Raw genomic sequence first — 13,134 nt, 5'->3', positions numbered from 1 at the left:
GGCAGAAATGATTAAACAGTAGATAACATTCAAAGAACTCTGAGGGCTTATTCTGAGTCAGGGTCAGATAGTTAAAGGGCCATAAAACTTTGGGGAACAAACTCACTTCCTGCTTGGTTCCTTATTATTTAAATTGAAGGTATTAGCAAAGTAGGTTTCATAGGATTTTATGTATTCTTTCTCTGGCCTGATCACACTAGGGAACTCGCCCTTTCCATCACAGGGCAGCACCCACCATCAGCATTGTTTCAGGCTGAAGTCGGGTGGGGGAAGTAAGGCAGCCAAGAGATTAGGAGACTTCTTGCAGACAGCATGAGGACTCAGGCTATGTTAAAGCCGAGGGGCGAGGGTCCATCACCCCCTTTTTCTGTAGCCCCCAAGTTTTTCCCTGGGGGGCCCCAATGATTGTGCCTAGTTTAGATCATCCCTCCCATGGGGAATCTTACCATCAATGGGTAACTGATTAAGCCCTGGGGGCCAGGCAGGATGAAGTAAAAGGAGCAGAGACTGTGCCCCTGCCAGGGAGATAAGCTTTATCTCCTTAGTGGCTTATGGTCTGAAGGTCACTCACTCAGCCTTATAGCCATGGGGGGGTTACAGCTCCAGAAACCAGGCAGGGCAGTTCCCAACATCCCCTCTCCAGACCTTGGGATCAATATATAGTATCAAAGGCCTTCTTTCCCAGATAGTGAAAAAGATACAGAATTTCAAGTGTTCACCTCCTCTTGCACTGTCATGGTTTTTCTTGTGACTTTCCGAACACCTGGCAAACTTACATGATCAGGTTGCTGAATTATTGAATGAGGCTTGTCTCCCTTCTTTTCTCTGCCTTGGTGTGCTATCTGTCCTGCCTAACAATTATATCGTTTTTAAACCTTCTATTAAAGTATGCAGTATAAATTCACATTGCTGTTTGAGTTTTAGAATCATAGAGACTGATGTGGACACTGGCCCACAGTGTCCATGTCATTTGGATGAAATGAGACAATCACACAATTTCCCTTCTCTCAAGGGGAGCAAAAGCTGTGGCTCTTGCTGTGACTGGCCTTTATTGGGTTTCTCCACACATTACTTGATGGTCCTCATTTACTATGCACAGGTTGCTTTAGGTGGTTACCGTTTACAGAAAACAAAGGAGTCAATGCCGCTAATCACATCACAGAAGAGGGATATTTGCAAATGAAAAGGGCAAAAGTGGTTGAACCTATTACACTCATCCTTGGAAGGTTTAGCATGGAATTTAGGAAGTTACTTTGCAGTAAATGTTTGCCGCTGGGGGCTGGGCCCACGCCTTGCAGAATGGTCTCCTACAGAGACCATAGTAATGGTTTTCAAATAATTAAAATTTGAGGAGGGCTTCTTTTTTCCACATGATTTAATTTTTATATAACTTGCCATTTTTTTGCAAAATTATTAAAATATATTACTATAGATCCAATCCCTTTAAACATAGGAATTATAATCTTATTAAAACTAATTAAGTACTGAATTGGCTATTTAAGAATATAATTTGACCATTCTTAAAAAGAACTCTATTGTGTATTTCTTTTTTGTTTGTTTGTTTTTTAAAAAATTATTTTATTGGCATGGCTGGTGTAGCTCAGTGAATTGAGTGCAGGCTGCGAACCAAAGGATCGTTGGTTCGATTCCCAGTCAGGGCACATGACTGGGTTGCGGGCCAGGTCCCCAGTGGGGAGATGTTCGAGAGACAACCACACATTGATGTTTCTCTCCTTCTCTTTCTCCTTCCCCTTCTCTTCTCTCTCTAAAAAATAAGTAAATGAAATCTTAAAAAAAAATTATTGTTCAATTACAGTTGTCTACATTTTCCCCCCTCACTCTCCCCCGCCCCAGCCAAACCTGACTCCTTCCTTTGCTTCCACCTCAACCCCTTGGTTTTGTCCACGTGTCCTTTATAGTAGTTCCTGAAAACTCTACCCCTCATTTTCCCCTTTCCTGCTCCCCTCTGCTTATTGTCAGATTGTTCTTAATTTCACTGTCTCTGGTTATATTTTGCTTGCTTGTTTGTTTTGTTGATTAGGTTTCAGTTAAAGATGAGATCATATGGTATTTCTCCTTTACTACCTGGCTTATTTCACTTAGCCTAATACTCTCCAGTTCCAACCATGTTGTTGCAAAGGGTAGGAGCTCCTTCTTTCTCTCTGCTGCATAGTATTCCATTGTGTAAATGTACCATAGTTTTTTGATACATTCATTTACTGGTGGGCACTTAGGTTGTATATTTCTTAAAAGCTGAATGAAGCTAAATAAGAACCAAACTAGAGATAGGCTCAGTTAATAGCGATCATGAACCATTGATAGGTATACACTATGGGAAAAGATCTGTTGGCATATCAGTGACTTAAAAAAAACGTATCTAATCAATCAAATGCTAATCACTATTATGAATCACCTTTTGAGTCACTGTACTATGACTGTGTATAGAAACTGGTATGACGGAATTTTATCTCAACTAATTAACTATTAGCCAGTTGATTAATATTCTGGTTAGAGAAAACCCAGATATGTAGCATGGAAGATTTTTCCGTATGCTTTCTCTGCAATAAAAAAATGTTTGAAACTATTCTGATTATAAAACCAAGCCCTTGCCAGTAAACCTACATAAATATCCATAGAAGTGACCAAAATGTTATTATAGAAGTGATTAATCCTAGGCAAGTTTGTAAGGCTTGCATTTTCCTTGCAATATGAATACCAGAATTTTTAGCTCATTTGAGAGTTATAAATTCTCCAGGAGTTTGTAAATATACACTGTTTATTCTTGCTCCACAGCTTTGGAGACTGATTCTTATGCTAAAACTGAGTTTTGCATTCTGTTAGTGTGTTCTAAGCACAGCAACTTCTAGTTTAAGTTTGGAGTTAAAATTGACAGCTATCATTGTCATTTTCTCTTGTCCTCTTTTACTGAAACTATTCTTCAGTTAAGAGCCTTAACTTTCTCGGGGTCAATTTTAAAACTATTCATATCAATATATAACATTTACCATATAGGTATTAATTATGAAGTACTTCTTTTAATTATTTCATAATTTTTCTCTTCAATTCAGTATAATATAAAAGGAGGCCAAAGTCTACAAAACCGGGAAAAACGTTTTAAGAAGTTTATTTCCAATAATCCAGGACCAGCAAACTATGATCTGTCTTGTCTTGGAACATTAAATATCGTGAAGAAAAAAGTACTAGAGGCTAAAGAGCATCTTCAATCAGTAGGTTGCAATTTTAAAGTATACTTCTAACGACATTCAATTTAGTTAAAGAAGAAAGGGTTCAGTGATTTCTGTGATAAGTACATTTAAAAAGACTTACTATAAAAATTAGTAGCCTCATTAGTATCTATATTGTAGTTATTTAGAGTTAAATGACTACTTGATTTTATAAGCTTGAGTTTTAAACTGTGTTACTATCTGACTTCTTTTTTGCTTTTGAAAAATCTGTAGTCACTTCTAAAATCCATGGTGTACAGAAAGTAAGGGAGATTTTAAAAACTGCCTGAATGTTTATATATGAGAGGAAATTCTGTGAAAGTAGTTAATAAAACAGTGAAATTTAAAACATGATTCCTGAAATAAAAGCTTAAAATTTAGATGGGAGAGATATATAGGGAACTATTAAGGCAGGATTAAATCTGACAAGTGCTAAGTGAATGACCTTGTAATTAAATGCCATAGGAATTTAAAGGAGGACTACTGTATTATGGGGAAGTTGAATTTATAGAGGACTTAAAGGGGAGGTTAGCTTTGAAGAATACACATTTAGGCGTGGATCGCTAAGTGAGTGAAGATAGAGAGGTAGGATCTTATGGAAGACAGTGAGAAGGTTGTTTGACTGGAATGAGGAATTTGTGTAGGGGACCAGCAGGTAATATGTTTGAAAAGCTGCGCTGGTGTTATATAAATGAATAATTTTTACATCGAAGGCCTACCCCTTTAAAATAAATAATATAATCTAGACAATTTTGGTCATGGTTTCTTTTTCCCTCTTGTCTTGCCATAACTCTTTCACGTAGCTTATATTAATTAATTTGAATTAGTTTTCTGTGTGTTTAGGAGGATATATTTTAGGGTTCAGTACTCAGCTGAATAATGTCAGTGCAATTACAATGAGGTTAAGTTTTGTAAGTGTATTTAAATGCCAGCTGTTTCATGTGTGGGGACACTTAAATGTTTATTTGGTCATGCAAGGGTTTATCAGACATGTTTTGAGTGACTATGTGTATCAGACATAATCCAGGCACTGATAATATATAGGAGACAAATCACTGCTCCCTGGGTTCTACAATTTTAACAAGAAAGCAGTGAATGAAATTCAATATAAAAATTTGATGAATGATATCTTTTTTTAAAACATTTTATTTATTTATTAATTTTTAGAGAGAAGGGAAGGAGAGGAGAGAAATATCAATGTATGGTTGCCTTTCATGAGTCCCCTGCTGGGACCTGGCCTGCAACCCAGGCATGTGCCCTGACTGGGAATCAAACCGCGATTCTGTGGTTTGCAGGCCCGTGCTCAATCCACTGAGCTATACCAGCCAGGGCCTGATGAATGATATCTTAATAAACATCTACCATAATAAAATATTTGCTAGCAGCCCAAAAAGAGAGTTTTTGGAGGGAATATGGATATTATAGTTGAACTGTCTCTTTATAGATTCACCAAGTAGTTAAAAAGAATCAGAAATAAACTCTTTGGAAGAGAAAACCATATAAATGAAACTTTGTGGTATTTAATGGCATGGTATGTTCAGAGAACAAAGTTCTTTGGAATACTTGGAGTACAGGATTGAAGGGAGAGTAGTAGGAGTAGAGGCTGGAGAGGATGTAGGGGCTGTATTTTAGAAAGTCTTGACGTCATGCAAATGACCTTTGAGAGTAGTGAGTAGGGGAAGCCATTCAGTACTTTCCTGCTTTAATTTGGTAGTCTGTCTCATTAAGTATCACTGAAACTACTTAATAGTCTTAGTGATAAAAAAAAGATTCAGCCAGTGATAGTATGTTTATAATATAATTATATATTGATCATGTGTACACCAACTAGAAAATGTATTTTTATATTTATTTAGAAACTATACAGGATCAATATATTCCTAATAATGAGTTCTCTAGGTAACTAAATCATTTAAATGTCTGCATTTTGATATATTTTATACTAATATTTTTAATACATGATATTCCTTGTTTTTATTTACTAATAAGTTATAATTTTTTTATTAAAGGAAATTTTGAAAAAGGATAATTACCCTAAAACTCCAGACTGTAACACTGATATTCTGTTAATTTTTGCATAGCTACTCCCTGTATTAAATCATGTTACATTATGAATTTATTATACACATATATAATTTCACATAACTTACATAGCTATAGTCATAATTCAACTTTATACTTTTTTCCCATTTAGTATTATGTCATAGACATTTTTCTTGCTAATAGTCTGCATAATTAGGATATTTATAAGGGGGGCCAGTATGATGGATATAAGTCAGGAGCTGGGAAGGAATGAAGTTGGGAAATGTTACAGAAAATAAGTTTGTTTTCTCCCAGCAGATAGTATGATAGCACAGCACGAGTGATGTTGATTGTTGATGTGACTATAGGAATGAACGTCTCTTTTTATTGCCTGCTTTACTAAGCAAGATAAATAGCCGAGTCAAGTGAAAGAGACTCCTCGTCTCTGAAGGTGGCTGTAATAGCAATGGTATGTGTTTTCTTGGTTTGTATGATGATGTGAGGCTTGAATCCACTCCCTTAGATTGCTTTTATAGATCAGAAACATTTTTGATTTAGATTGTGTAACTCATTAAGTCAATATTTAATAGTTGCCTTTTAATAAATTTTAATATTTGGTTCTTCATTCCTACTCCTCTTGCCTTTGAGTAAATAATACAAAATGTTTTCTTACAGAAAATTTCAAGGTCACCTTCAGTTTCCAGAAGTGTTCATGTTCCTTCGATTCCTTCCTGTGGACAGTCATATGGTTATGATATTAATGATGATGACAGTATTATAAGACAGTTTCCACCCGCTAGTGATAGCACACTAGGTCCAGCGTACTATAAACCTCAATTTGTAAGTATAAAGCATTTCCTATTGACAATTGGAAAGTTATTTATGATTATGCATGTCTAGTCATATAACACTAACTGTGATAACAAATAGACCCCCAAATCTTAGTGGATTAAGACAATAGAAATTATTTTTTCCTCGATTATATGGGTAATCCTTGTTAGGAGATTTTCTTTCAAGTAGAGATTCAGGGACACAGGCTTGTTCCATTTGTGTAACTGTCATTCCCTGGGGCTTTGTCATCTGCACCCAGAAGGGCACAGAGAGTGGAGGACTGCAAGTGGGAAGTTTCTGTGGGGCAGGCCTGAGTGTGGAAGCTTTGTTACCTGGACACACTTAACTGTCAAAGAGGCTGGGGCATAAAGTATTAATCAAGAGAGAAGAGAAAATAGGTTTAACCCACTAGAAGTCACTTCTATAAACTATAATCATATGCAACACACAGATATTCTTTCCTTAAATTTGAAAGTAAAAAAGAGCATTTTATTTGAAAAGAATTTGAATCTATTATTTATTTTATAAATAATTATAAAAAAGATAAGGAACTTCTTGGATTAAAATATCAAGCATAATATATCAGATTCATCTCATCCATGTTTAAATTTCACACCTGGTTGGAGTTCAAGGAAGATTTCATTCAGCCAGTTGAAGTGTATGAGTTATCGATGAATAAATATAATAAGATGGATGATATGTCTGGTTTTGCTTAATTAGAAGAAAGAAATATATAGCACTTTGAACCTGTTGTATTTTCATACTTTTATGAGATCTGGAAGAAGTAATCCTAGTGGGAAAAGTGGCAAAAATCAAGTGCAGACTTAAGGCAGAAGAAACACCTTGTGCCAAGAATAGCTACTTTCAGGATTTGGCTTGATCTTCACTACCAGTAGTTTTTGTTTGGTCAAGTCTCCAACTTTGGGCTTAGTTAGGCTTAAGCACCTTCGGAAACCATCTGGTTTGTGGCAGTAGGCATACAAAGGTATTCTTGGGTCTTAGATCCTTTGATTTGCTTAAAGTTTTTTTCTTAAAATATTTTATTGTAATTTATATGATTACACATTTAATAGTACACACATAATAAAAGATACCACATACACTCCATCCCATATAACACATAATATTTTATTGCATTTGAATTAGATATATTTTAAAATAAATATAATTATTACCTTTCCTAATTTTTCTCCCTTCATTCCTTTCCTTTCATTAAACACTAAATTTTTATTACATACATGTATAACTCCATATTGTCGTATGATTTAAAAATATGACTAAATGATATTATCTGGTATATAGGTAGCTTACTGTTTCACTTAATGTTATATTTTTTAGTTTTAACCATATATATGTATTAGATCTAATCCATTTATCATTTCCAGAAAATAAGTTTCTTTTTAAAAAATAATTTCTATTTTAAAATAGTTTTAGACTGATATAAAAGTTACAAGCATAATACAAAAAATTCTCATATACCATTCACTCATATCCTGCAGTTAATACTGTATTGCATTTGCTTTAGTATTTTATCTCTTTATACATTTATATTATTATTTTTATTAAGAAATTAGAGAGTACATTTAAGATATTATGCTTCTTTATCTCTAAATACTTCAATGTAAATCTCTCAAGAACAAGACATTTTCTTTTATAACTACAATACAATTATCAAAAGCAGGGAATTTTTATTCATATAATATTATTATCTAATTTATGGATTTTTTTGGAAAATATTGCTAATTACCTCAATGATCTTACAATTGTTTTTGTCCAGATTCCAGTTAGGAACAGTTCTTCAGTCTTTGTCTTTTGTAACCTTACATTTTTGAAGAGTACGAGCTATTTATTTTGTAGACTATGTCTCAATTCGGAGGCTGTGTAGAGGTCTGTCCAGAAACATCCAGCCATTGTTAATATAGCAAGAATGGTTTATAGGACACTGATGTAACCTGGCAGCCAAGGAGAGTTGTCTGGAATGTGCATGTGTGAACAATGAAGACTTCACTGTACTAGTCGGTGGGGGCTGTAGACACCACTGAGTGTGCATGTGTACTGTGTGACTGTCGCATTCAAAATGACTGAGCAAGTAGAGCAATAAATATGCATAAAATTTTGCGTTAAGCTTGAACATGCCTTTGAGGAAACTATTTGGATGATACAGAAGGCTGCAGCTACAGGCAACTAGTGACTGGCAGCTTCATCACAACAATGAACTCTGCAATGCTGAGTTCTTTGGTGAAACATCAATTCACCCAGGTAAATCACCCTACAGCCCAAATTTGGCACCCTGTGACTGCTGGCTTTTCTTAAAACTGAAATCACCTTCGGAAGGGAATAGATTTCAGACTGTCGATGAGATTCAGAAAAATATGACAGGGCAGCTGATGGTGATTGGGAGAACTGTGTGAGGTCCCGAAGTACGTACTTTGAAGGGGACTGAGGCATCTTTGTCCCATGTACAGTGTTTCGTGTATCTTGTATCTTCTTCAATAAATGTCTCTATCATTCATAGTACGTGGCTGGATACCTTCTGGACAGACCTTGTATTTTCTCATGATTAGAATAAGTTTATATATTTTGGCAGAAATACTATAGAAACAATGTATTCTCAGTGTATGACATAAAAAGCACAGGATGTCTATCTTGTAACTGGCATTATTTATTTGAAGTGGTGTGTTCCAGTTTTATTTACTATAAAGTTACTATTTAAAAATATTTATAAATATTATAGGAGCGTTACTTTAAGAATAGGTAAATATTTTATTCTTGATCAAATTGACTAATATAACATCCATTGATGATACCTGAATCAGTTTTATTGTGATGTTTATCAAATGGTAATTTTCTAAACTTCATCTTTTTCTCATTTATTTGTTGGCACTTGACTATAATGACGAACTTTATCTTCTTTCTCATTTATGTATTATGAGTATGGATTCAGAATTCTTATTTTACTCAAAGGGTTATAATTTATTATTTGTTATTTATTTTGAGATTAAATTACCTCAGGTTTGTCTTTTGGAAGCCCTTTCAAACCGCTTCTTGTGTCTTTTTTGACACGTTGCCATCATTCTTTGTGCATTTCCTTACCTTCTGGCACAATAAGACATTTCGGGTTCACCTCGCTTTCTTCCCTGTGCCAGCCTTGGAATCAGCCATTTCTTCAAAAAGCCCTACGCCCACTTAGGAGAAAATGCTTTTTCCAAAAAAGATCAGTGCACCACGTACATGCATTGCTACTGGGTTGTCAATTTTTTTAGGACAAATTTACAAATATATTAGAATATATTTCTTTTCTGTTTGTTAAAACGTTGAGTTTATACTGATATCTCCAATTCCAATTCGACACCACAGGTTTTTTCTAGTCTTTCCTTTTTCATATTAAAATTCACTTCTCCCACAATGAGAACGCTGGCTCCCCTTATCCTCAGTATATTTACTTATTTGCTTAATCCTATAGATCTCTGACAGTAGTTACAGAATTACTAACCCATCCTGCAAAAACTCTTACCTCTATGTGACCTTGAGGCTTTACACAAGCAGGAAGTGAAAGCGAAGACAAACTTTAAAGGCCTACATGAGTGTTAAAGGTGTACCTCAATGCATACACAGAGCACCTATGCAAAGGTTGGAAATTTATTGGTTCAAGGCATTTAAGGATACCTCTCTCCAAGTATTACGTGGCTATTCAGCTAACCAGTCTGAGGCTTCAGTGGTCACACATGATGAGTACAGAATTTAAAGAATTAGTCCAGGAAAATCACTGAACACATGAATAAACTGCCCCCTGCCCCCCCAAACTTCTTGGAGTAAGGAAGATTCTCATTTTCAGAGTTGCCACACTCTATCATTTAAAATGTTCAGTATTCAACAAAAATTATGAGACATGCAAGGAATAACAACAAAATAATGGTTTAAAAATTCTATCATTACTCTTAGACCTCAAAATGTTACACTTGCTTTAAAATTATATTTTTATATATAATGTTTCTTCATTTTGAAATAATATATCATGCATCAGAAGGCCAGAATAAAGCCTGCATGCTTCCCCGGATGTACAAAACCTTTTCACATATGGATAAACATTAGTTTGACATGTAACATTTGGTTTCATCCTGGCTAAATTATTATTAATAGAAGACAAAATAAAAAAGTTATTCATAATTTCAATAAGTCCAATTTTTTAATGACTTATTTTAGTAATTATTGAGTCAATACAACTTGTATTTATTAGAATAAAAATCTAGATCTAATTTAAGAAAACATTAAAATAGATTTATACATAAAAGACTAAGTTCTTAGTCTTTAGACTAAGTTCACAAGAAGATTCAGTAAAATTTAACTTGAATTGAATTGTTTTCTGAAATCTCCAGTTTGAATTTGAGAAATCTAGAGATAAGATGTCAAACTCTGTGGCTGAAATCTTAATTTTCTTGTTCTTCCAGAAAGAAAAATGCTACAGGTTTCTCACAGACAACTATGAAGTTGATAGTATAGTGGTGTTAATTCAAATCTTAACCAAATTTCTGGTAATGCAGTTTTTAAGCTGCTTTTTGAGATAATACTATGTACGTACCGGCTCAGTTTCCAGATGTGACTGTTAATAGAAAGTTAATATAATAATCCAATAGTTGGGTGATTATTGTGGTTCTTCCCTGGACTGGTGAATAACATCTGCTGAAGCTATCTTATATAGCTTGTAAACAGAGGCAACTCTGAAACGGAGAGTTCTGTAAGACTCTAGCCAACAACGGATGTTTTAGCTATATTTAATATGTAAAGAGAAATTTTATATATAAATTATTTTGTATAACACTTTGAATTATAACTTTAGCTTCTCTCTGTTTTTTTAGAAGAGCTCAGGTAATCATTAGACATTTAATTTTCAGAGATGGATTCCACAAGCAAAGTTTGCAGTTGGAAGTACGACACTGACATATTTGCTAATGATAACATGCTGGGAACTTACCTGTGTGCGGTGATGTGGGAAGGCAGTCTGTTAGTGTTTAAATTGATGTACTTTGGGGCTTTTAATCCTTTGTTAATTATATTTTCATCCTTAATTATGGAAACGACTTGGGGAAAAATTGCATAGCCACTTCTTCATTTATTTCATTTTCATTGTGAATGACAGTTAGTAATTCTTCTTCTAGTTACTTTACAACATTCATTTAAAATAATGCAGCTCCATGCTGTTTGCTTCAATTAAGCCATATTTTATTTACTAATGATTTTACAAGTTGACAATGACCTTGACATTTGTATTGTCAACACATCTTGACATAAAATAAGTATGATTTAGAGTTGAGTGCATCAATTTATTTTTCATGTTTTTACTGTATGCTTAAAAGTTTTTAAAATTAATTTTAGATTGAATATTTACCTGTGTACTGCTGAGGTTAATGAGTTAAGTGCTTGTTGATTCTAATGGTTTAAATAGAACAAATTTTAGCATATACACAGGAAAAGGATTTTGCTAGTGTCTTGAATGGTGTGTGTGTATTCATAATCTTTCCTTCTACTGGATTACTTTAAGAATTGTTAACAGTTGAACCACAACATCACAAATGTGATTTAACCTAGAAAGCTTCTTGGGCATAATTTTGTCATTAAGAAACCTTAATACGTATTTTTAGCCTATAAACATATGATGTAAAAGATGATTTATCAAAGTGTTCTGTTTTAAAATAAGGTTTTTAAATCTATAGGCCATAGTGAATCAGTATATTAGATATGCTTCTCCCTGAAAAATATAAAATATCTAATATACCTAACATGTCTATATTATATGAGAACAGACTTCCACATTTGTGTACTTCACTAGTGATTATGCCTAAAGTCTGGGCAATTATGAAATTCTGCTTCATTTCTAAGTAAAAATAAAATACAATATGAATGAGTAATTTTGCTCATTCTGCCATTAAAACTGTATATGTACTTTAAAATCCATGGCCGTATGAGGTAATTCCATTTGAAAGATGGGCTAGAACATTAACAAAAATGTATTGTGTGGCTTGACATTTTTCCTGAAGCTCTACAGGGTGCAGCAGTTTTGGTGTTACCACTGTCCCAACAGAACAGGCTACTTTTCAGCTGCTCTAGTGGATGCTGTGGTTTCTCCAAATACTTCCCTACTATCATCTGCTGCTCTGCTGGACTTGTCGGGCTGTGGCATTTTTTCTTTGCTGCTTTGCTAGGTGTTACAGCTTTTGTCTCTGCACTCCAGACCCAAAGCCTTTGGATGATATGACTGCCTTATTTATACTATATGTGTTGTAGAGATTAGTGGGATAGTTCCTTCCATTTTTATTCATAGCTATGATTTTTCTAAGACTGACAGGGGTTAGGCTGAGAATCATGTTATCAGCTAGAAAACCTGCTTATAAGAGTAATAGTAATGCCACTACTATTAATAGTGCTACTAAAACATTACTGCTAATAACAGTGCTTTTAAAAATTAATTTATTATTATTTTTTATTAAAGACCATTGAATTTTATTGTTGTTCAAGTACAGTTTTCTGCCTCCCCCCAACCCCTCCCCACCACCCCAGCCATCTCTACCTCCCTCCCCTTTTTCTACCCCCCTTGCTTTTGTCCATGTGTCCTATATAGTTATTCCTGTAATCTCTTTAACCCTTTGCCCCCATTATTCTCCCCCCTTCCCTCTGGTTACTGTCAGTTTGTTTTTAATTTCAAAGTCTTTGGTTATATTTTGCTTGCTTGTTTGTTTTATTGATTAGATTCCTCCTGTTAATGGTGAGATCATATGGTATTTGTCTTTCACTGCCTGGCTTGTTTCACTTAGTATAATACTCCCCAGTTCCATCCATGCTGCCACAAAAGGTAGGAGCTCCTTCTTTCTTTCTGCTGCATAGAATTCCAATGTGTAAATGCACTATAATTTTTTGATCCAATGTTCATAGCAGCACGATTTACAATAACCAATTGCTGGAAGCAACTTACGTGCCCATCAGGAAATGAATGGATCAAAAAACTAATAGTGCTTCATAGTGTGGTAGCTTCATAGTGTGTTAAAGCTAAACATTTGAAGTG

The 13,134-nt window shown here is 34.5% G+C and overlaps 1 protein-coding gene across 1 annotated transcript in view; it reads left to right on the top strand.

Annotated features, from left to right (window-relative positions):
- Window positions 1-13,134, top strand: part of STPG2 (sperm tail PG-rich repeat containing 2) — a 134,306-nt gene that overhangs the window by 15,000 nt on the left and 106,172 nt on the right. The window contains exon 3 of the mRNA XM_053666434.1: window positions 5,922-6,086. Coding sequence (XP_053522409.1) covers window positions 5,922-6,086 — 165 coding nt within the window. The remainder of the gene's footprint in view (window positions 1-5,921; window positions 6,087-13,134) is intronic.

This window comes from Artibeus jamaicensis, unplaced genomic scaffold (assembly GCF_021234435.1).
Source record: "Artibeus jamaicensis isolate MK-2021 breed Jamaican fruit bat unplaced genomic scaffold, CSHL_Jam_final contig_452, whole genome shotgun sequence".
Taxonomy (NCBI): Eukaryota; Metazoa; Chordata; class Mammalia; order Chiroptera; family Phyllostomidae; genus Artibeus; species Artibeus jamaicensis.
The sequence above is the reverse complement of the archived record's forward strand: the minus strand, read 5'-3'. Positions and strand labels throughout refer to the sequence as shown.